Raw genomic sequence first — 25,982 nt, forward strand, 5'->3', positions numbered from 1 at the left:
TCTTGGGAAGCACCAAATGGGAATGTGCCCGAGTGAGCTCTGCAAGACTACAAAAACTGGTAGGATTTATGTAACCCAAGCATCTCTGTGGTACAGCCTGTCAGCTGTTGGATCCAATACAAGATAGAGGACATATCAGGTGCCGCAAAGCACACTTAAATATGCCATGTGATTGCACCTGATCCACCGTCAATTTAGTCTACCAGATAAGGTTATGACACTGACAATTCTCCCAAATGATCGAGATTAGGGGTGGCAGTGGACCTGGGCGGGGGCAGGGGACAAGGTCTCCACCCCGGCCCCCATTTCAAAATCTGAACCTTCGTCCCTGCCTCCATCCCTGAATGGGGATGGATTTTAACCTCCATCCCCGTTTCATGTCCTCCATCCCGGTCCAAACAGGGGTGAGGCGGGGCGGGGCTCCATTTCCCCTCGATCTATAGTCATCCCTTAAAGGGTTGGGGATGGGACGGGGCGGGGAAAACATAAGTCCATCCCTGCCTTCATCCCCGCACGGGGATAGATTTTAACCTTCATCCCCGTTCATGCCCTTCATCCCCGGTCCAATCCGTTATCCCCCGGTCGGCTGCCATCCCTACTCGAGATGAAGGATGATAGATCGAATATCATTGTTGTCAGTATATTGTACCTCATTCTCTTTCACGAGTCCATATCTAGTAAGCCGCGAGGGTCGGTAGACTACCTGGGGTTTATTTTATGAGAGTGGGCCCATTTGATTTTCACACGGAAGACTTTTTCTTATTAATCTTCGCATCATAACTAACAAAATATGTGTATCATATCTCAGTCTAAAATCATTGTGGTGACTTAATTGACTCGTATTGATTGCCGATGTAACCTGTTCTCAACTGGTAACCATGTTGAGCTGTGGGAACGTGTACCATTACGTGGCCTTTCCTTATACGCCTCCATGTCTCCTCATATGATTCTTCTATAAACCAGTAGCAGCCCACCCTGCCATATTCCTTTGATGCTTGCTCAATAGATTTAGCAACGATCTCTCCATCTTTCACGACTTGGATACACATATCAATATCTGATCTCTCCTCAAAGCTTGTGTTGGAAAGTGACTCCTCACTCAGTTCAAATTCGCCTCTCATTGGAAAGAAGATATTCATTTTTGGAATCCCAAATAGCAAGTGGTGACCCACACGACTTCCAGAAATGCAAAAGTCATCCATTCCTTCGAATGAAGCCTGCAAGTCTCACAATTGTTAGAATCAATTAGTAGAGAAAAATGATATGAAATGCACTAAACCCCTCACTCTAATGGAGACGTCCCAAACTTACATACTCTTCTTGATTAACCAACAAGTTACCTGTGACAATCTCTTCATCAGATCACCTCCTACGCTTTCACAGCCACGAATGACTAATGTTGTCAATTGTTTGAGACTTTCAATACCTGGCACGTCAGTCAGATCCTTGCAACCGTAAAGCTCCAATCTCGTTAAAACCTTTAGGTTCGAAACATCTGGCCCTCTTTTCAGAACGGCACAATCTAAGAGAGAGAGTGTGTGAAGAGAAGAGGGAAGCTGAGGGAGAGACTCCAACCAAGGGAGGCCTTGTAAGCAAAGCTCTCTTAATTGGGAAATGCCATCAATGAAATCAAGATGTAGTTCCTCCTCAAGATCTTCTAAATATAGCTCACGAAGGTTCTTCAGCTTGCCTACAAAATCAAGAAGCTTCTTCGATGCAGTGCTACCACACATTTTTAGATGTTTTAGTGATTTCAAGTCCCACAGGCATTCTGGAACAACAATTTTTTTTTGGCAACCTCCAAGGCTGAGCTTCTCTAAAGACTCAAGCTCTCCAATAGAATCTGGTATGGCTTCTACTGATGTCCCTCCAAGGCCAAGATCTTTTAGGCATTTCAAGTCCCCGAGACTTTCTGGAAGAGCAGAAATCCTTTTGCAACCTTGAAGGTTGAGCACTTCTAAAAGCTGAAGCCCTCCAATAGAATCTGGTATGGCTTCTACTGATGTCCCTCCAAGGTTAAGATGTTTTAGGGATTTCACGTCCCCCAGACATTCTGGCACAAAAGAAATATTTCGACAACCTTCAAGGTTAATATCTTCTAAAAGTTGAAGCTCCCCAATAGAATCTGGTATGGATTCTACTGATGTCCCTCCAAGGTATAGATGTTTTAGGCATTTCAAGTCTCCCAGACTTTCTGGAAGAGCAGAAATCCTTTTGCAACCATAAAGGTTGAGCACTTGTAAAAGTTGAAGCCCTCCAATAGAATCGGGTATGGCTTCTACTGATGTCCCTCCAAGGCCAAGATATTTTAGGCATTTCAAGTCCCCCAGATGTTTTGGAAGAACAAAAATCTTTTTGCAACCTTGAAGGTTAAGCTCTTCTAAAAGTTGAAGCCCTCCAATAGAATCTGGTATGGCTTCTATTGATGTCCCTCCAAGGCCAAGATATTTTAGGCATTTCAAGTCCCCCAGACTTTCTGGAAGAGCAAAAATCCTTTTGCAGCCATAAAGGTTGAGCTTTTCTAAAAGTTGAAGCCCTCCAATAGAATCTGGTATGGCTTCTACTGATGTCCATCCAAGGATAAGATGTTTTAGGCATTTCAAGTCCCCTAGACAATCTGGCACAAAAGAAATATTTTGACAACCTTGAAGGTTGAGCACTTCTAAAAGTTGAAGCCCTCCAATAGAATCTGGTATGGCTTCTACTAATGTCCCTCCAAGGATAAGATGTTTTAGGGATTTCAAGTCCCCCAGACATTCTGGCACAAAAGAAATATTTCCACAACCTTCAAGGTTGAGCTCTTCTAAAAGCTGAAGCTCCCCAATATAATCTGGTATGCCTTCTACTGATGTCCCTCCAAGGATAAGATGTTTTAGGGATTTCAAGTCCCCCAGACATTCTGGCACAAAAGAAATTTTTTGGCAACCTTGAAGGTTAAGCACTTCTAAAAGATGAAGCCCTCCAATAGAATCTGGTATGGCTTCTACTGATGTCCCTCCAAGGTTAAGACATTTTAGGCATTTCAACTCCCCCAAGCATTCTGGAAGAGCAAAAATCCTATTGCAGCTATAAAGGTTGAGCATTTCTAAAAGCTGAAGCCCTCCAATAGAATCTGGTATGGCATCTACTGATGTCCCTCCAAGGTTAAGATGTTTTAGGGATTTCAAGTCCCCCAGGCATTCTGGCACAAAAGAAATATTTTGACAACCTTGAAGGTTGAGCACTTCTAAAAGCTTAAGCCCTCCAATAGAATCTGGTATGGCTTCTACTGATGTCCCTGAAAGGATAAGATATTTTAGGCATTTCAAGTCCCCCAGATGTTCTGGAAGAACAGAAATCCTTTCGCAACCTTGAAGGTCGAGCACTTCTAAAAGCTGAAGCCCTCCAATAGAATCTGGTATGGCTTCTACTGATGTCCCTCCAAGGTTAAGACATTTTAAGAATTTCAAGTCCCCCAAGCATTTTGGCACAAAAGAAATATTTCGACAACCTTGAAAGTTGAGCACTTCTAAAAGTTGAAGCCCTCCAATAGAATCTGGTATGGCTTCCACTGATGTCCCTACAAGGATAAGATATTTTAGGCATTTCAAGTCCCCCAAATGTTCTGGAAGAACAGAAATCCTTTCGCAACCTTGAAGGTCAAGCACTTCTAAAAGTTGAAGCCTTCCAATAGAATCTGGTATGGCTTCTACTGATGTCCCTCCAAGGATAAGACGTTTTAGGCATTTCAAGTCCCCCAGATGTTCTGGAAGAACAAAAACTTTTCTGCAACCTTGAAGGTTGAGCTCTTCTAAAAGTTGAAGCCCTCCAATAGAATCTGGTATGGCTTCTACTAATGTCCCTCCAAAGATAAGATGTTTTAGGGATTTCAAGTCCCCCAGGCATTCTGGCACAAAAGAAATATTTCGACAACCTTGAAGATTGAGCACTTCTAAAAGTTGAAGCCCTCCAATAGAATCTGGTATGGCTTCCACTGATGTCCCTACAAGGATAAGATATTTTAGGCATTTCAAGTGCCCCAGATGTTCTGGAAGAACGAAAATCCTTTCGCAACCTTGAAGGTCAAGCACTTCTAAAAGTTGAAGTCTTCCAATAGAATCTGGTATGGCTTCTACTGATGTCCCTCCAAGGATAAGACGTTTTAGGCATTTCAAGTCCCCCAGATGTTCTGGAAGAACAAAAACTTTTCTGCAACCTTGAAGGTTGAGCTCTTCTAAAAGCTGAAGCCCTCCAATAGAATCTGGTATGGCTTCTACTGATGTCCTTCCAAGGAAAAGATGTTCTAGGGATTTCAAGTCCCCCAGACATTCTGGCATAAAAGAAATATTTTGACAACCTTCAAGGTTGAGCACTTCTAAAAGCTGAAGCCCTCCAATAGAATCTAGTATGGCTTCTACTGATGTCCCTCCAAGGTTAAGCCATTTTAGGGATTTCAAGTCCCCCAAGCATTCTGGCACAACCGAAATTCTTTTGCAATGTTTAAGGTTGAGCACTTCTAAAAGCTGAAGCCCTCCAATAGAATCTGGTATGGCTTCTACTGATGTCCCTCCAAGGATAAGATGTTTTAGGGATTTCAAGTCCCCTAGACATTCTGGCATAAAAGAAATATTTAGACAACCTTGAAGGTTGAGTTTTTCTAAAAGCTGAAGCTCCCCAATAGAATCCGGTATGACTTCTACTGATGTCATTCTAAGGTCAAGATGTTTTAGTGATTTCAAGTCCCCTAGACATTCTGGAAGAACAAAATTTTTTTGGCAACTTTCAAGGTTGAGCACCTCCAAAGACTCAAGCCCTCTAATAGAATCTGGTATGGCTTCTGCTGATGTCTCTTCAAGTTTAAGATATTTTAGGGACTTCAAATTCCCAAGACTTTCTGGAAGAACAGAAATTTTTGTGCAAAGGTTGAGCTCCTCTAAAGACTGAAGCCCTCCAATAGAATCTGGTATGGCTTCTACTGATGTCCCTCTAAGCTCAAGACGTTTTAGGCATTTCAAGTCCCCTAAACTTTCTGGAAGAGCAGAAATCCTTTTGCAGCCACAAAGGTTAAGCACTTGTAAAAGCTGAAGCCCTCCAATAGAATCGGGTATGGCTTCTACTGACGTCCCTCCAAGGTTAAGATGTGTAAGGGATGTCAAATCCCCCATATGTTTTGGAAGAAAAAAAATCTTTTTGCAATCTTGAAGGTTGAGCTCTTTTAAAAGCTGAAGCCCTCCAATAGAATCTGGTATGACTTCTACTGATGTTCCTCTAAGGTCAAGATCTTTTAGGGATTTCAAGTCCCCCAGACATTCTGGAAGAACACAAATCCTTTCACAACAATAAAGGTTGAACATTTCTAAAAGCTGAAGCCCTCCAATAGAATCTGGTATGGCTTCTACTGATGTCCTTCCAAGGTCAAGATGTTTTAGGCATTTCAAGTCCCCCAGACATTCTGGAAGAGCCGAAATTTCTCCGCAAGATCGAAGGCTAAGGAATTCCAGCAATGTCAGCGCACAAAGACTAATGGGCAGTACAGTCAGATTGTGACACTCGTCCATGCTCAAGTGAACCAGCTTCTTAAGATTTCCAATTGAATCGTCGATTTCAGTCAACTTCACACAGTAGTCGAGCAACAGCTTCACCAGGCACGGGAGAAGAGTAAAATCAGGAGTCCTGATGAGCTTTCTACACCCTCGGAGATTAAGGACCTTCAGCTTTGGAAGCACCTGCACATCAATTTTTGTTTTCATTTTTAATTAGCAACGCATGCATCCGAAGTATGAGAAACAATGTGAAAATTAAAGATGACTTTGAATGTTGTTCATTCCCTAGGATGAGCATCTTGTAGATACAAACAGATCCAATTAGCATAGAATATGGTTCTAGGAAACAAAATTCTAGCAGAGTCTCCTCTATTTACGTACAATAGAAAATAGAAAAACTCTTTAATAACATAATCTTATAAGAGAGTCTTGGGTTGTACCTTGAGAATCTCAAAGACAGATCAATTAAAATTATGGATTTTAGCCAAGAGAGAGGGAGATTAACATGTTGATTATGGATTTTAGCTTCGGATATGGATTTTGAATTGGATCTAAAAGCTAAAAAAATATTTAAAATTTAGGTAATTTGAGAAAAAAATAAGAATTCATATTTTTTGGATATATAAATGTTGTAATCATTGTTATATGGGATCAAATTATGAAATTTTATCAAAAAATTATGGATTTTAGCCTCTAATATGGATCTCAAATTGGATTCAAGTACCAAAAAATCTTTAAATTTTGGGTAATTTGACAAAAAAATAGGATTTCATATTTTTATATATAAATATAAAATTCATATATAAATTACCAATAAACAAAAAACCCTAATCTACAAGAAAAATAAACCATAAATAAATCAAAAAGCACTAATATAAACCCTAATAAACAAAATCAAAGAAAAACAACCCTAATCAAATACAAGAAAAGCCCTAATCAAATCAAGTATAAAAGGCGCCTAATTAAAAAATTTGATTCAAAGTTCTAATCAAAGAAAAAAATCTCTAATCGAACCAAAGAAAAACTCTAATCAAATTAAAAATCAAAACATTGATTAAAGATATTTGATTCAAAGCCCTAATCAATGAAAATCAAAGAAAAAAAACCCTAATCAATGAAAATCATAGGAAAAATAACCTAATCAAATAAGAAAACCTTGATTAAAGATATTTGATTCAAAGCCCTAATAAATGAAAATCAAAGAAAAACCCTAATCAATGAAAATCAATTGAAAAACAGCCCAATCAAATAAAAAACCGTCATTAAAGATATTTGATTCAAAGCCCTAATCAATGAAAAAAACCCTAATCAATGAAAAACAACCCAATCAAATAAAAAAAACCTTGATTAAAGATATTTGATTCAAAGCCCTAATCAATGAAAATCAAAGGAAAAACTCTAATCAACCAAAAACAGTGTATTCAAGTAAAAAACCCTAATAAGGCTAAATATAAAAAACCTAAGTAAAAAGAAATAAGGAGATCACATGACTGCGTAAGCTGCTTTGGGTATAACGAGAATAGCTAAGTAGTAGCCTTCACATCCCATAGAACCTCGATTAGCTCACATGGTTGCTTCACAAGAAAAATCCAAAAAAAAAAAAAGCTGCTTATACAGCTGCTAATTAGGGTATGTCAAGTTGGCTATGACCCTTACATATCTCTCACTCAAATAGCCGCACTTTCCCAGCCATTGACTAATCCAGGTACCTCATATAACAAGGCAGGAGATTGCATTGGCTCTGCCTAAAGTAGCATTTGAATGAAGGGACTCTTTTAGTTGATCCTACACTAGGTTAGGCTAAATACCAATCGCATATGATCAATCTGCATGTTTCACATAATTTTTTTTACCGCTATATATCGTTAGAGGACTAACCATGTTACCCAGCTCTTCAAATTCACCATCTGATAGGTCGAGCACAACGAGTTGCTTAAGAGCACGGCCATCAAACAGGGGCGTCTTCAATCTACAGTATTCCCAGCTCAAATAATTTATCTTGCTTGGGAGTTGTATGGGTCCATCTTCAATTGCGTCGCCGACACCTTTATATGTTTCATTTATGTGAAGCATCTTGAGTTGGGGCATTGCTGAAAGCGCGCTCAAGCTCAAAAGCTCGTGTCCGTCCTCACGTAAAGAGAGATGGATGCCTTGGATGTTATTAGATCCCTGCAAAAAGTAACAAACAAAACAGACTACATCAAATTTGGTTAGCACCAGCTCAAACCAACCAAGGCGATAGGCATATAGTCTAAAATGGTGTCACCGATTCATCCATTACCAACCTAAGCAACAAACTTTTCTTTTTATTGTCACAAGGAAGTCGATGTGAACTGAGTCACTTAATGGGCCCACCTCCTTGCGAGGTAAACCTGGGGTGGATCCACGACCGCCCTGCTTTATGTGTTTCAACCGTTGCAGACAAACTCAGGCACACTAACGGAATTTGATCCAGCGCACGTCTTTATGTTAATGCTCTCACGCAACTCCCACTAACCATGCAGGTGGTAACAAATATGGTTTCTCACTTATTTCTTTTTTTATTGATAGAGAAAATTTTCTTACATAAGCTTTGACGTTGTATCTAACCTCTTTACTAAAATTTGAAATACTTTATGAAATTATCAAACCCATCGATTTCAAGAAATGTATAAAATATAAGTAACACTTCATGCTGTTGACTTCTTGTCACCGACTTAGGTATTTTTGTCATCTTCGTTTTAACTTTACAGAATTTTATTTTCTCTTTCCAAAAAGAAAAGTATCATCCATGCGGGATAACAACCATAGCAACATTCGGAGGAGTTGAGAAGGAACCGTTAAGTGAAGGCCAGCATTTGCATGGGGCCCACCATTTCAGAGTGAAGGCCCCACATAAAATGCTGTCACGTGATTAGCTATGGCGCTTAGCCGTGGCACATATCCGCTCCCTGAATCCCAGCTCTGCTGGTTCCCACATGATGGCATGTATAATTTTTTTTTATGGTTGCTAAGAGTGTCAATTAAAACCATGGTTTAAAAACTTGGCAGGTTGACCGGGTGACTCGCCCGGATCAGCTTTAACAAAACTTGGTCCAAGTTACGAGTGAGTCACGCATATATATATGTTGGACATGATGGGTTTGTGTCGAACCCACAGGGTGACCCGGTTTGACACTATTAGTGGGCCACATAATGGGGTTAGTGGGTGAAAGTTATATGAACGTGAAAAGTCAACGTTCACGTAACTGCTTATTTCTCCCATTATATAAGGGGGTAGTCTGCCATAAAAATGATGAGAGATTCATTGCAATTAACCTACCCCAAATACCACATAAGACTTACGTGGTAAAGGGTCCTGCTCAGCGTCGACCTAAGGCCTAGGCTCATCGTGGGCATCGACCGGATGAAGAGAACGTCGAATACTTTGCACGCGCACTCTATGGCGATTATAGGTATGTTTTTTGTGTTTGATTTTGCAAGAAACGTCAACATTGGGTTATGGACCCACCACGCTTTCACTGCACGTGCGTGTGTGTTGGGCTTCCAGCATTTTTTTGGATTCAAGACATGCACCAATACCGCTGACGGCATGTCGTTGTTGGGTGACATGGGTCACCCATCATTCTGATAGTCTGTCGCAAATAGCGACAGATGATGGCGATGCCAAATTCTCAGTAAACTGTTGTCGTGGGGCTACAGCAAAAAAATATAAATATAAATATATATATATATATATATATATATATATATATTTATTTATTTATTTATATTATGTTTGTCGGGGTTGTAGAAGTGGCCACCAAGGAAGGCATCGCCACTGTGTTTCACCAAAAAGAAGGTGGCCATTGGGTCGCTGCTTCAGCGACATCCTCACCGGTGAAGTCCCTCGACAGCATGGCTGGTGATCCGGGAGGGCGGATGCAGGTCACCATCGCCGACGATTTTTTCGGTCGGAAGGTGCCTACAATTGCCTTGTTGATGCCATCGCCATCAAAATCCTGAGGATGAGATCTTCGGCAACTTTCCAGCCGGCCGTTGGTGGCAATGAATGTCCGGACGACCGTTTGTTTAAAAAAAAAAATAGAGGATCGAACCCCATGCGTTGCCGGGTTGCAGGGTGGTCGACCTACGCCAGGGTCACCACAAAAAGGCATCGAAGGGGGGAGTTGTTTTCGTCGGATCGCCAGCGTCTATCCAAAGATGTGTGGCAACCAGGGTTTTGAAAACCCCCATCTTTAAAACCCCATTTTTCTTCTTCAGCCATTGGGCTGAAGTTTCGACCGGTGGCATTTCGCTGGGGAGATGAGAGCGTCGTGTATAGACGAAGGCCTTGCAGATGTGGCTGGCTGCCCGGCGGCATCACCGATTTACCGGCAGGTCTGACGACATATAAAAAAAATGGGGGTGAATACAGTATTCTTACCTCTCATCGGTGTGATGCTAGGGTGTCATTGGAGGTGTGTCACCCGGAAAAGGTGAACATTGTCGGTTGGTCGTCGGCGTCGGTCACCATACGATGACGTGGGTCACCGAAGATAAGAGAAACCTTTCGGTTTCTAAAATATAGTAAACAGATTCCCTTAGGTTTTTGTTTTAATATCGGATACTAGATCGGGTCTGACGTATCAACCTGGTGACAAGCCCGATCCAAACCCATTTGGGTGGATCAGGTCTGTTATTTTCATTGGATCAGACTCAGACCCATAATGGCTCTGAGTCTGGGTCTGATCCAGAAAGATCTGGGTCCAGTTCAGATTGTATCAGACTCGGTCCATTTCAGACCAGATCTAACTCAGGTCCAATTCGAATCGAGTCACACCTGGATCAAGTTAGGACCGGGTCAGACCTGGATCCTGTTAGGACTGGGTCAGACCCGGATCTAGTTTTGATCGAGTCCAACCCGAGTTCAGTTCGAAACATATCTGACCCAGGTACATTTTGAACCGAGTCGAACCCATGCTTCTTCAGGGTCCAGACACTATTTGGCCTGAACCGGATCAGGGTCCGATACAACCCTTTTCGGGACTAATTCGAAGCCAGTTTTGACTAATTCCTTCCAGTTTTTCATCGGTTCTGAGATGCTAAGAACTGTTTTTATAAATATATGAAGATTCAGGGATTTCGGCATACAATTATAGGGTTTTATGCACTTTTGTTCATACTTGGCACTGGTTCAAAAGGTTCAGAACCGGTTTGGACCCTTTGATGACCGGTTCGGGGTATTTTCAGACTAGTTCCAACTTGTGGACCCCAGGTTTTACCCATATGAGCTTGCTTTTGTTATTTTTTATGCTTTATAAAGTGTTTATTGTATGGGACGCATGACTTATATATGTTAATTCATGTATTTTATGTTGATTAAGTTATGAATAATGTATTAGGCATGAATTATGACTAAATTCATAACATTTTATCATCAAAATTAGTTTATGCATATAAGTGAAAGCATGAACTTGTATTTTGACGATATAAAGTATATTTTGTCATGAATATACAAACATTAAAATGTGTTCATGGGCATGCTCCATAATATGAATATGTTTTCGGTAAAAAGATCTTGATTGACTGATTCATGTTATTACCAAAGTGATATGAGTCATGCTGATTAAGAATTCTTTGGACCGTATTAAGATTCATTATTATGCTTGTGTGTAAATTTATGAAACATCGATTCTACCCAAAGGTAGGTCGTTATATTCCAAATTTACACAAGATGTGATAGTAGATGTATATTTCAGCCCATGAAGCATGTACGTACCCAAAGGTACAATACTGAATTATCTCTGGTTACATGATCTGCTAGTTTCACCAACTGAAGTTAATTCCTTGTGAATTAAAGAGACGAAGAAACTAGGAGTATTGTCGTTTCCACCAAAGTGAAACGTTAATAGTTCAACTGTGCTTGTCTCAGAAAAGGTAAAAATAAAAGGTCACACTTTTACCTTTTCAACACAAGTCTCGTCTGAGCACTAATAATAATGTTTTTTTGTTTTTCATTCATTTATGTATCAGGTTCCTTTCTTATCGACAGTTCTAGTAATATCCTCCTTTTAGACGGATATAATTTTTCTAATTGAAAAGAAATCATCTTATTCATTTTAGGCTATACGGATTTAGATCTGGCCCTTAGAATTGACGAACCTCCCGCTCTTACAGAGCAAAGCATAGTCTATCAGAAGTCTACCTCTGAGAAGTGGGAGCACTTGAATAGACTTAGCTTGTTGCTTTTGCAATTTCAGGTGGCTAAGAATATTTGAGGTGTCATTCCTCACTGCAAGACAATAAAAGAATTTCTGAGAGCCAGTGAGGCTCAATTTGTCACTTCTAATAAGGCAAAGGCCAGTACGCTCATGTCTAAATTAATGTCTATAAAATATTCTAGTGACAGTCACATCCGACAATACATTTTGAAAATGAGAAATATTGTGACTCAATTGAATGACATGAAGTTCACCATCTCGGACTCCTTCTTGGTCCATCTGATCTTAACCTCGTTGTTTACTAAGTATAGACCCTTCAAATCTTCTATAATACACATAATGATAAGTGATCTTTTAATGACCTCTTGGACAAGTGTGTTGAAAAAGATGAGAGATTAAAGGGTGAGAGGGTGCCAAGTGCATATATGATCTCTCATAAGAATAAACAGAGGTTGAGGTTAAAGAAAAGCTCTTTCAAGAAGAAGAATAAAAAAAAATCCACTGAGGAGAGTTCAAACTCTCAGGCGAAAGCTAAATCTCAGTCAGGATGCTATTCTATAAAGTGTTTCTTCTGCAAAAAAAAAGCATAATAAGATGGATTATTTAAATTATAAGAAGTGGCTCAAAAATAAAAGTAATAAGTCATTTATTTCTCATGAGTGCAATTTAATTCATGCTTCATTGCATAGTTGATAAATTGATTTTGGTGTCATGATACATATTGTCAACTATTTGCAGGCATTTCTGAATAAGAGGGAATCAACAGAGCATGAAAAAAGCATATTTTCAGGAAATAGGATACGTTCACATGTCAAGAATGTTGGAACCTACATAATTGTGTTGGAGTCGAGATTTATATTTGATTTGGTTGATACACTCTATGTTTCATCCTATAGTCGAAACTTGATTTCAATTTCAAAACTTGATAAGTTTGGCTTTATATTTAAATTTGAAAATTTCAAGCTTATTATTATAAAAAAAATCAATGAATATAGGTTTTGCATATATGTGCGATGGTTTATATCGATTAAGAACCAAATTCCAAATTCAAGAATCTCACTCCATTGAGAATACAATGATTGACAATAAGCGTGACCTAAAGAATGATCAATCCTAGTTGCTTTGGCATCGAAGGTTAGGACACATCTCGAAAGAGAGTCTAAAGACTCGTGAAAGAGAGAATCCTTGGATCCCTTGATTTGATGAATATAGAGCCATGTGTTGACTACATAAAGGCTAAGTAGTCTAACACGTATAAGAAAGATGTCAAACGCAATAATGAAAAGTTGAAAATAGTGCATACAGATGTGTGCGTCCATTTTTTACTGTGTTATACAGGTGAAAAGTATTTTATCACTTTTATAGATGATTACTCACAGTATATATATCTCTACTTATTATTTGAAAAATCAGAAGTCTTTTAGGTTTTTAAGGACTTCAAGAAAAAAGTAGAGAAACAAATTGGTAAAGTTATTAAGGTTGTTAGGTCTGATAGAGGTGGCAAATATTATGGTCACTATACTGAGATAGAACAAAAGCAAGGGTCATTAGCATGGTTTCTAAAAGAGCAATGCATTGTACCTCAGTATACCATGTCTGATAGTGCTTACTAGAATAATGTAACTGAAAGAAGAAACCTTACGCTTAAAGAAATGGTTCGAGCAATGTTGAATCACTCAAACCTTCCTTTGACCTTGTGGGGTGATGCTCTTAGGACAACAATACAGATTTTGAATAAGGTTCCTACGAAGGTTGTTCAAAAGACTCTTTATGAGTTATGGATAGGTAAAAAACCTTCTTTGTAATATATGCTTATATGGGGATGTCCGATAGAAACTAAATTGTATAACCCATATATAAAAGCCTTTGATCTTAGGACAACTAGTGGTTTCTCCATTGGTTATCCAAAAAGGTCAAAGGGCTTTAGGTTTTATTGTTTATCTCATACACCACAGATAGTGAAAATAAATAAAACAAGATTTCTTGAAAATGGTTATGTTGGAATAGATGTGTCTCAAAATATTAATTTTGAGAAAATGCAGGATTCAGGTTTTACACTTGCTAAGGATAAAGGCCCAATTTTTTCTATTATTGTCCCTTCGGATAATGTAAGAGAAAGTTCGATCAATGAACATCAATCTCAACTAGATCTGGTTGTTAATGAGGATATACAATAACAACAGGATACAATGGCTCATTTTGAATCACCTGTATCACATGTATGTAGGTTCACAAGAATCAAGAAATTTGTTATCCATTAGGACTATGTGGTGTATTTACAAGAGTGGAATGATTTCATGGACATTGATGAAGATCTCCTTCACATTTGCAGAAGCCATTAAAAGTGAAAGATCAACACATTAGATCAATGTCATGAAAGAAGAGTTTGACTCTATGGCGAAGAATCAAGTGTGGGATCTTATACCTCGACTAGATAGAGTTTGACCTGTTGGTTGTAAATGGGTCTATAAGACCAAAACAGACTCAAAAGGTCATATGAAGAGGTACAAGGCTAGGCTTGTTGCAAAAGGTTTCACACAGATAGAGGGCATTGATTATAATGAGACTTTTTTTCATGTCTCAACTAAGGAATTGTTGAGGATAATCATGGTCCTCGTAGCTCATTTTGATTTAGAGTTACATCAGATGGATGTGAAAAATATCTTCCTGAATAGGGATCTGAATGAGGAGATATACATGCAACAACCTCTTAGTTTCAGTATAGATGACTCAAATAATTTAGTTTGCAAATTAAAGAAGTCAAATTATGAACTTAAACAGGCCTCCAGCCAGTGGTATAAGAAATTCAATCAGGTAATTATGAACTTTGAATTCACTGAAAACGTTGTTGATCAGTGCATTTACATTAAGATTAGTGAGAGCGAGTTCATAATTTTGGTTTTATATGTTGATGATATTCTTTTTGCAACTAATGATTTGAATCTATTATATGAGACAAAATATTTTCTTTTCTCTTATTTCGATATTAAGGACATGGGTGAGGCCACTTATGTCCTTGAAATCGAGATCCATCATGACAGACTTAAAGGTGTCCTTGGCCTCTCTAAAAAATCCTATATCCTTAAGGTTCTTAAAAGATATGGGATAGAGAATTGTTTTCCTAGTTCGGCACCTATAATGAAAGGGGATAAATTGAGCTTAAAAGATTGTCTTCAAGATGATATTGTGAAGGCTCAGATGAATGTTGTCTCATATGCTTCGGCAGTTCAGTGTTTGCAGTACGCGTCAACCTGCACTCGACCTGATATAGTGTTTGTTGTGAGAATGCTTGGTAGATATCAGTCAATTTCAAGCATTGCGTACTGGAAGGCAGCGAAGAAGGTCATGCGCTATTTACAAAGAACGAAAGACTATATGTTGACCTACAGAAAAGCTGACCACCTAGAGGTTATTGAATACTTTGATGCAGACTTAGGAGGTTGTATTGACACTAGAAAATCCACTACTAGATACATTTTTCTACTAGTGGGTGGTGTTGTCTCATGGAGAAGTGGAAAGTAGTCTACCACTGCTGCTCATACCATGGAGGCAGAATTTATTGCTTTATACAAGACTTTTTCATAGGCCATTTGGATAAGAAACATCATTATAAGTCTTGGTATTGTGGACTCTATTGAGAGACCACTAAAGATCTTTTGTGATAATGAAGCAGTCGTGTCCTTTTCAAATAACAAGAGCTCAACATTGTGTCGACACATAAAGTTAAAATATTTTGTTGTTAAAGAAAGGAGTGAGAATCATCTTGTATGTATTAATATAAATGGAATGAAGAAAATGATTGTGGATCCCCTTACTAAAGAGTTAGTATTGGGATAGTATTGTCAACATGTAAAGGGGATGAGTCTTTTTAATTCTTTCTTATGTATGACAATATATTATGTGATCACATTTGTATATATGAATTTGATTCTCTATAGCTTTGTGTAAATTTTGCATAAAAGATCTTTCTTATGGATTGGAGAGATTAACCTAGAATAGCAGAATAACAATATTAAAGGACCAATAGAGTAGATAAGAGATCAACCTATTCATAAAGGTAATTTCAACATGCTTAAGCACTGAAGGTGAATTATATTGTAATACATGAGAATATGACATTTCATAAAGGAGTGTTCATCTTCATGACTCATATGATTCATCATTGTGATAAAGGATAACTTGTGAACCCACATGAAGAATTAAATCGAGATAACGGTATAAACCTCGATTTAGTGTATTTTTGGTGTCAATGGGTCAAGTGAGAGAATGTTGGACAAAATGGGTTTGGGTTCAACCCACAGGGTGATCCGGTTTGACACCGTTAACGGTGGGCCACATAATGAGGTTAGTAGGTGGGAGTTACATGAATGTGGAGAGATCATATTCACGTAACTACCTATTTCTCCCATTATATAAGGGGTAAGCTGCCATGAAAATGATGAGAGATTCATAGCAATTAGTCTACCCCAAATACCACATAAGGCTTACGTGGTAAAGGGTCCTGCTCAGCGTCGACCTAAGGCCTAGGCTCATCGTGGGCATCGACCGGATGAAGAGAACGTCGAATACTTTGCACGCGCACTCTATGGCGATTATAGGTATGTTTTCTGTGTTTGATTTTGCAAGAAACACCAACAATATATATATATATATATATATATATATATATATATATATATATATATATATATATATATATAATATCATGTATATTATATATAAAAATATGATTGTACATGTACTAATATAATTCTACATTCAATATATTATAAAAAATATCATACAATGTATATTATATATAATATATTAATAAAATATAGATAATAGATACATATATTTATAGATTTTATGTAAAATAAAAGTTAACATGACCAAGCCGAGTCATGTTAACTTTTAAAACACTGTTTAAAAGTATCACGTTGCAGCTGGTTTTATATATATATATATATATATATATATATATATATATATATATATATATATATATATATATATATATATATATATATATATATATATATATATATATAAAGTGGTATGCGCAGCTTCCTGCACAATTGTGCTGGCAGTCCATCATGGAGCTTCGTGGACGGGTATCGCAAAAATTGCTATAAAAAATGCTAAAAGCGTTTTTAGCAATTTTTTCGCAGGGACCTTTAGACTGTTGAGAACTAAAAGGCATTTGTTTTTTGTTTTTGATGTTATTTTCAGTGTGTTTTTGCAAAAAAAATGTTGAGCGTCGACCATCGCTCTCAGCATCGTTTCACTCGAGGTTGCGCTCCTGTGGATTGCGCAGCTATACCCCACTTACACACACATATATATATTTTTCAAAATTAATAGAAATTTCTTGCTCGTTTAGATATCATACCCTTGATGAATGCGATAATCTAAAAGACTACCTCATATTATAATCTTCCTTTCTAGAGCTTGTCCGAAATAACATGAGCTCTCTCGTCAGTCCATTCATGGGACATTAATGAGGCTTTTTGAAGTCTTGTTACATGCGAAGCAGTCAAGTAAACAGGAATTGTGTGACAACTCCAAAGTGAAGCAATGTGCAGACTCCACCATTTGAATTAACCAAGGTCAAACCCAGACATTGACTGAGAAACTATCTTGTCTCCTTGATTAACCCAAACATTGAGTGGGTCTATGCTTTGGGATCAATCATATGCCAATTAATAATAAAGTCAAAGGCCATTAATGTCTAATTCTACAAAAACAAATGACAGAAACAAGGTCAGATAATACCTGTGCGTCTTCCAACACCTTCAATATGTCATCCCTGTCCCAGAGCCTGCTAAAATCCTGAGGATTCAATTTCCCTTCTTGAACTATCGCTCTTCCCATGTCTCGAACTTGGTCATGCATTTTAAACATAAGGATGTGATTATCAAATCGGGCAAATTGTCTGTTGATTTCAATAAGACACTTGCGTTGAAGATCTTCCAGAATCTCTTCCAGAATGTCTGTTGATATATTTAGGATATACTCCCACATATATTTAGGATAATCTATCCTTTGCCAAATAAAAAAACATGTTATGTCTAAAAATATGCACTTTTGTTCCTTATTTAGACCGTCATAACTTATTTTCAGCCTTTCGTGAATACCCTTATGTTGATCTCGTTTCAATTGTTGCAACTTTTGTTGCCATTTTCTTTTGTCTCTTATTCCATAAAAGAGTGGCCCGAAAACTTTAAGGGCTAGTGGTAGGCCCCCGGTTACTTTCACAACTTCCTTGGCTAGCTCATCAAATTCCGCTATCGGTTGGCCACTCTCAAATGCATGGCGACTGAATAGCTGAAGTGACTGAACATCGTTCAGTTCCTTAGGGCGATAAATTTCTTCCTTTTCCAATCCATAATTTACGAGTACATCCTCATCCCTTGTTGTGACAACAATCTTACTTCCTGCACCGAACCATTCTTTGTTATGCTTTCGATCCTTTCGGTCGGCTGTAAATGCCTCAAGTTGTGTTATGTTGTCCACATCATCAATAATCAAAAGAACTTTCTTGGACCGCAATTTTTGTTTGATCAAACTAATACCTTGACAAACGTTGTCTATCGATTCGCCATTGAGGAGCTTTGCTTGTAAAGATGGAAGCACCTGTTTCTTTGCATTTTCCCTCACATCTGAGAGGAACCAACAATAGCCTTCAAATTTAGGAGACAGCTCATTATAGATGGCCATTGCAATTGTGGTCTTCCCGATCCCTCCCAGCCCACATATTCCAATCATGCAAACACTACTTGTTTCTGTCTTCAACATTTGCTTCACATCATTTATGGAAGAATCGATCCCAATAGGTTGTATTTCAAATTGGACCTTGTTCAATATAGTAGAAACTTGTTTAGCTATACGTGTGATTAGCTTTGCCTCGTTCCTGCAATATGCCAAAAACAAGAGCATTACTATAATTGATGACAACACGTTTATGTGTGTGTGAGAGAGAGAGAGAGAGAGAGAGAGAGATGTTACCCATCATCTATCTCAGGGAGATAATGCCCAGAAATACCCCCAGCTATTTTCAAGGCGTCCCTCCACTTATCCACCTTCTCCTTATCCAAATTTTTATTACTTTCGTGTTCTCTGAAAGCAACTTCAAATGTTCCCCTCTGTTTTTTTACATCAGAAGGAGAAACATCAAAGAATACAGGAATTATTGGCCTCCCTTGCCCCTCCTTATTGTTGATATCCACCATCTTTGAGATCTCCTTAAGGCACCATGTAGAATTTGCGTAATTCTTTGAGAAAATGGGTATAAAAATCTTGGATCCCTCGATATATTCCAACAGCTCTTCAATTCTATGACCCTTTTCCAAATCTTCACTGTCGATGAAGGCAGATAGACCACGTTGTTCTAATTCTTTGTGAAGATGACTCGTGAAGCCATTGCGGGTGTCTTTTCCCCTAAAGCTTAGAAATACGTTAAAAGGATCATGCTTTGATGGCCCTGGCTCATCCATCTTCCTCTTCTTTCTTGATTCTTCAAGAGGAGCCATAGTATTTTCCTGTTAAAACAAAGCAACTGAAAACGTTTTAGTAGCTTACTCAAGGGATGAACTATTCCTATTATCACTCACCCTATCCTATAGATGGTTGACTATTCATTGTTTGACAAAAGGATTGGAGGAAATGAACTGTCTTAGAAGTTTGTAAAATGGCAACTTGCTACCCATTGGATATCAAGTAACTTGGCTTCAGTTGGGTGAAGGGGGTCGAGTATACATGTAATTGACACCTTCTAAACGTATTCTTGAGAGAGCATACCACGAACCGTAGAAATTAATTAATCAACACCTTCTAAACGTAACTTACATATTGACTTGAAGGGGATGTCCTTCGTAGCCGAGCCAGATTTGGACCATACTCACAAATGTCATTCTCGATCAAGATATTCTCGGCAAGGAGGATATTTCGCGATATTTCGAAAAAATATTATTGAGGTCACAAACGTACCTTTAATTTGCTTTCTTTCTTTGGGAAAAAGTCCTACACCAAAGACGGTTTTGAGGTCTGTAAAATTAAGGAACCTTATTCTCACTTCATCTTGCATTAAAGGTGGCTGCACGGAGCCCTAGATACAAGGGTGGCAAAATCTGACCCGACCCGCCAACCCGCTTCTTAGCGGGGTTAGGGTTTGGCTTAAACGGGTTCGTGTTGTAAATGGGTCGACCCGCTTAACCCATTTATTAAACTGGTCGTGTTCGTGTTAGGGGTATGCCAACCCGCCAATCCGTTTGACCCGTTTAATAAACAGGTTAGGCGTGCAGGTCAACCCATTTACATGAACCCGTCAACCCGTGTTATCATGTCTATGTTATCAGGTCGTGTCAACTTGACCCGTTTATTAAACGGGTTAGCCGTGTCGGGTTACCTGTTTAATAAATGGGTCATTTTCGTGTTTGCCACATCTGACCCGTTTAATAAACGGGTCGTGTTCATGTTGAGGTATTCTGACCCGCGGACCTGATCCGATTGCCACCCCTGATCCGATTGCCACCCCTACCTACATGAATTGAGACGTAGACAGCCTCTACCCTATTATTTTATTTTATTATTATTTCTTCCTTTTAAGCGGAGATGAACCATCTTCGTAAATAAGCAAATAAAATTTGGTGATATTTTGAATTCTTGTGTTTAAATCATTTTCTTGTCGATGAATGATTTTATCGCTTTTCTCAATCAACACAACACTGATATTTGTGAATACGATTCGGAGAGATCCTAACTCAATTGGCCTCAATTATAGCTACAAATATAGGAGCTAAAAAAAATAAAAAAAATAGCATTCAACCACTTGAAGGGAGTGGGCAAAGGTGTCATTTTAAACTTATACATAAAGTTAACTGATATGAAAAGCAACTCAAGCAGTTACAAGAGGAATTTCTTTTGAAGGTAGGCATTCATCTTAAATATATTGAAACATGAGGTGGCTAACATAAATTTTCCATATGTTAGATGTCGTCTATATGTACATTATCCTTACGTGAGTGGCTCCAATCAAGACGGGCTTGGAATGACGGTAACAAAAAATAAGAGTTAGGATCGGTACAATCACACAGAAAACTTGATCCAAGTCCAAATCCTAAGATTTAAGTTGAATCCAGAATACATCAATTACCTCCTTACGTCCCGAACCGATTATACCCAACTCAACCCGGTTTTACTAGATACATGGGTTTGGTTGGGTCCAAAATATGGACCCATTTAGAAAAATGGGTCCGATCCTGGATATGATGATTGTAAACTCAAACCTGTTTTAGGGCCCTGGTTTTAAAGGGTCCAAAATTGCTAAGACGCCAACTAATGGGCTTAGTCCATAGTCAGCAAGGGCAGTTGAGATATTTTTTAATTTTTTTGAACTTAATGAGGCCATAAAAATCTCTCTCTCTCTCTCTCTCTCTCTCTCTCTCTCTCTCTCTCTCTCTCTCTCTCTGGCAAATAGAAAAAGGAGACATACATATAATAAAAATTGTTGTGATACATATGTATCGCTTTTTTAATGCTTAACTGATACGCTGAGTTTTATAATTATATTTGTGTGGAAAGCTAATAAGATGATTCAAGTCATTTGATCAACTATCAATTTTCAAAACCTTCTGATATTTTGAAAATATTGGAAATTTAAATTTCTCCTGATAATATCGGGAAAATCTCTAGAATTTATATTTCTGTGTTATGCTCATGTTTTCTTGTTTTTTTGCTTAACTTATATCTTTTCTTAGTTATATTTATCTTCATGTTTTATTGCCTCTTTGCTTAACATCGACTTTTTCTTAGTTTTTCCAACTTTTTTACATTTCCATGAGTTTTTCCCGATATTTATCCAAAAAAGGGACAATATTCAAGATTTTTCCTCACCGAGATATAATCAAGACCGGTATTTGTGACTATGATGAAGATATACCTAATCTAGTGCCTCAACACATAGTCACAAATATCTGTCTTAGCTAACCAAATCTTGCGATAATATGAGTTGTATTGGTAAAATTTTCAAAAGAAAAATCAGAAAAACTTGAAACTAAAAAGTTTTAAAAATAAAAAATGTAACATAAATAAGAAAAAAATATATTTAGATAATAAATTTTTTATTGAAATGTATATATAAGTTATAAAAATCTTAAAATCTAAAAGAAATGAAAGAAAGAAGAAAAATTTTAAATGCAGAAAGAAAATATGAAAGTAAAAGTGACTAAAACTATGTCACATATGGATGTGTGAGCAGTACACAATGCAGATTCACTCAGTACAATTCGATAATAATCAATAATTAGGTTACAAGGACACGTGTACACACATATATGTATGTGTGTGCGAATGTATAAAACAATAATTCTAAATCACTATAATTAAAAACATCAAATAATGAAATTAATTTGCAATTGAAATGTATGTAATTGATGACAAATTTTAAAAGAAAAAGAATTCAAGTGAATATAAAACAAGCAAATAAGATCATAAAACAAAATAGATAAAGTTAATGACACAATGTTAACCATCTGAAACTGGTTTGACCGTGCCCATGAATTGTCATGTCGTGTCACCATAATGTTTAGTATCTTGTAGATACGGGATACACATGCTAAGTGAAGTGTCTATGTGACATAGGACTAAAAATATCATAACATTACCACCACAATATCATGATAATATTGTAATAAACTTATTTTTTAAAAAAAATTGCAATTTTTTACCTCTTAAATAGATATTTTCAGAATACCACTTATATCTGACAATGCCTCCACATGCTAAAAAGTTTGTCTCCTCTAGTTTCATGGTTTTGGTAGTTTGGTTGCTATAGCCTTAGGGCCCATAATATTTGAAATTAAAAAAACAAACTTTATATGTGAAAATATCAACACAAGTAAACTATATAAGATAACTAGTGACGAAATCCAATCCAAATGATGGTGAACCAGACAAAGCAAACAAATAACAATGCGTTTGTGTCAAGAAGCAACCACAAGTCTATAAACTAATCACATTTAAAGAGATCTAAGCACTTTTCTTAATTAAAAAAATTTCTAGCTGCTTTTCCGCAGGTCAAGAAAGATTTAATGGCTCTTTTTGAAAGTTCAAAATGAATCAAAACATTGCCTACACGAATAAAGCCACTTCTCTAAACTATTGTTAAATTTAGACATTGTTAGTAATTTCAGAACGGCTACACTGCAATTACATGAAAATTGAACCACTGAAAATGAATATTCAATAAATAGAGGTACTAAAATGTTTTCAGAACCAAAACCACTTTTTCTTAATGCAACTTTAGAGGAACTGAACTGCAAATATGTTAATTTTGGATACTGAACATCAAAACTATCACCCATTTCAGCAGTCTCAGAAAGCAAAGACCCTACAAAACCGATTCTAGAGAATATCATAAACAAAACGAAAAAATAACTTTGGATAATTTTCATATACGCACCGAATATGGCAAATTCCATGTCTCAGGTTTCAAATATTTAAGATAAAGGATTAGTTGGTACAAATGAAGGTACAGAACTATTGAGTAGAAATCACATTCTTTTCAAATTTTTATCTCTCTTTTGTAATCGAACCCTATGGATGTGAAACACAAGGTTCATATGTGGTCAGATTGAATCGATACAGCACGAACCTATGATTGCTTAAAAAGTGTGATCAGTTTTTCAAGATATTTTTTATTCACCCCAACTTCCGGTAATTGCTTGATAAGTGTCGGTTTGGGCCTCCATTTTCTTTAAATTAATGAATATCACCATTTTCTCTTTCCTCCTCTTTTAGCCTAGAAATAAATAAATAAAAAACATGGTTTGACCTGGTTGCTCCTCTTCCTCCTCCTCCTCCTCCTCCCCATACCTGTAAACAAAGCAGAGAGAAAAAGGGTTCAACACATAAATGGCATCCAACTTATTGAAGCTCAGCAACCCAAAATAACACGATAACCAACAGACCAAGCAGAACCAGGAAGCCGAAACTCCCTGATCAGGATCTCAAGTGCCTCAAAAGATTTTCGGAAGATGGTTGTTTCACCAAACAAGGATCGTGAATGGATAGGTTGGCCAGTGATTTTGAGGGTGGTTACTGGTTAGTACTGATCTTAGTGGATCTAAGAATACCTGATCTAGCAGGCAAGATAATCATGGGCTTGGAAGGAAGGGGTAATTAAAGCAGGGGAAATCCCACATCAAGGAAAAGATAGAAATGCCTTACAGGATCCTGCAACTCTTACAAATCTCTTATACCATGCAATTTATCAGGATCCTCCGTTAGCAGGTGATTCCCGGTCAATAGAACCACCAAATTTTGATAAAAATACTGATCACGCCTCAACAACATTGGTCTTTAATAAGATTTATTTTCAAATCCAGAATATAATCAATGTATAGATCAAGTATGAAATAAACAACCGTTCACCAGAGATCTGCTTGCTACAAGCTTGATTTATGCACCAGGAAACAGCTACACGTTAAGGGCGCGCTTTCTATCCACAAACAACAATAATGGAAGCAAGTGGAACACAGGGGAGAGGGTCTATGAGATTGAGAGGGATGATGATGATGATGATACCAACAATACCAAACCAATGATGTTATATGAAATTGCTAGGAAGTAGAGAGCTCTTATAAGGGTCGTTGGACAGAGCAAGTGGAGGATTATTTAATTCTTCCAACTGCTGACAGGCTGTACCCCATTATGACAGTTGTTAGGTGGGGGTGGCACATTCAAAGCGTGCAATAATTGAATAGCACTTATAAATGCCGTTGATCTCAAGATCAACAGCATCCAAATCCTCCACGAATGAGATGCCCCCATAACTCTTTTTTTTTTCGTTTGTGTTTCGGATGAACCTTATCAGAATGATTTAAAATGAACGGCTGACAACGAGCTTTGTTTCACTGTTTTGATCGGAATGACATCCAAGGCAGGTAGGTAGTTGCCTCTCAAGTGATCCTCTCTACAATAATTGCACCTCATCTGTCCTCCAATAATTACACCTGAAATGCATGTGGTTATACCGGATTCAGAAAAAATGCAATCACGCTAGATTTTCATCTAGATCTGAACTTAAAGTACCGATTTAAATCCAACCCAAATCCAAAAGCAAACTTATTTTAACAGATCCAAGTCCCAATGCATATTCAAATTTATTTAAAAGGATCTTTGAGTAAAAAAAGGATTTACTTAAAGGATCTTCTAAATCTAGAAATTTAAATACACTGCTTACCAAACCAATGATGTTGTTGTAAGAAATTGCGAGGAAGTAGAGAGCACTTATAAGGGTAGTTGGACAGAGCAAGTGGAGGATGCTTTCTTCCAACAGCTGACAGGCCCTACCCCATTAAGGCAGTTAGGTGGAGTGGCACACTCAAAGTGTGCAATATGTGCTCTGACCATATTTCTCTCGTATCACTTCTTTCTAAATGAGATGCCCCATCACTCTTATTTTTTTGTCGTTTGGGTTTCGGATAAACCTTATCAGAATGATTTAAAATGAACGGCCGACAACGAGCTTTGTTCACTGTTTTGATCGATGTCGTTCATTTCCATGAATGAACAACATCCAAGGTAGGTGCCTCTGAAGTGATGCTCTTTACAATAATTGCACCTGAAATGCATGTGGCTGGATTCGGAAAAAATATATATAATAAAAACAAGTTATTTACATGTAAACTGATTTAAATGCAACCACGCTAGATTTTGATCAAGATCTCAACCAGATTCGGCATAAAGTACAGATTTGAATCCAACCCAAATCCGAAAGCAAACTTATTTTAACAGATCCAAGTCCAAATGCAAATTCGAATTTACTTAAAAGGATTTTTTAGTAAAAAAAAGATTTACTTAAAGGATCTTCTAAATCTAGAAATGACATCAAATTTGGATAAAATATCTAACAATATCATATCCACTATTATATCCACGAATGATCTCAACATCTTCGGAATGCCATCGCCATCGGAAGGCTGATGAGAATGAGAGGACGAAGAGGAAGAAGAAGGAGAAGAGGAAGCGAGACATGGATTGGGTTGGGAAAGGATGAAGGAATAATGCAAGTGCCTTTTGTTCTTTAAGAATACTGCATGAACTTTGACTTTTCTCTGGTTTGCTGTTTGGTCCAATTCAACAGGCACTTATATTTTTTTCTCTTCCTTTTTCTTGCTCTATGTTTTTCCTTTTTATTTTGGCTTTGGGTATGCCCATCTCCTTTTTTTTCCTTCATCTTCAGTTCTGCATGTGGTCCGCCAAATAAGACTAGACAAAAAGCATTGGAATCATGTTT

General features: G+C 37.6%; 1 protein-coding gene across 2 annotated transcripts; it reads right to left on the minus strand.

Moving 5' to 3' along the window:
* Positions 1–692: 692 nt before the first annotated feature.
* LOC149814926 (uncharacterized) lies at positions 693–24,292 on the minus strand. 2 transcript variants are annotated; one of them, XM_089988620.1, is made up of 7 exons: positions 24,109–24,292; positions 23,517–23,557; positions 18,692–19,224; positions 17,459–18,596; positions 7,401–7,691; positions 1,341–5,705; positions 693–1,217 (listed from the first exon to the last, which is right to left on the minus strand). In XM_089988620.1, the coding sequence occupies exons 2-7, from the start codon at positions 23,553–23,555 to the stop codon at positions 816–818; spliced, it is 6,768 nt and encodes a 2,255-aa protein (XP_089844746.1). In that variant the 5' UTR covers positions 23,556–23,557; positions 24,109–24,292; the 3' UTR covers positions 693–815. The 2 variants fall into 2 exon arrangements, with proteins under 2 accessions (XP_089844746.1, XP_089844745.1); XM_089988619.1 differs by having other exon boundaries at positions 24,116–24,260.
* Between the last annotated feature and the right edge of the window lie 1,690 nt (positions 24,293–25,982).

The sequence above is a fragment of the Nuphar pumila genome, chromosome 15 (genome assembly GCF_984573655.1).
Source record: "Nuphar pumila chromosome 15, dmNupPumi1.hap1.1, whole genome shotgun sequence".
Lineage (NCBI taxonomy): Eukaryota > Viridiplantae > Streptophyta > Magnoliopsida > Nymphaeales > Nymphaeaceae > Nuphar > Nuphar pumila.

Excerpts from the sequence above, each read along its gene's own strand:
- LOC149814926 (XM_089988620.1), bottom strand. The coding sequence starts at position 23,555 with ATGGGGAGGAGGAGGAGGAGGAGGAAGAGGAGCAACCAG. Across the intron at positions 7,692-17,458 it reads AGGTGTTGGAAGACGCACAG|GGATCTAATAACATCCAAGG; the intron begins GTATTATCTGAC and ends TACTTTTTGCAG. Across the intron at positions 1,218-1,340 it reads TGATGAAGAGATTGTCACAG|GCTTCATTCGAAGGAATGGA; the intron begins GTAACTTGTTGG and ends TGAGACTTGCAG.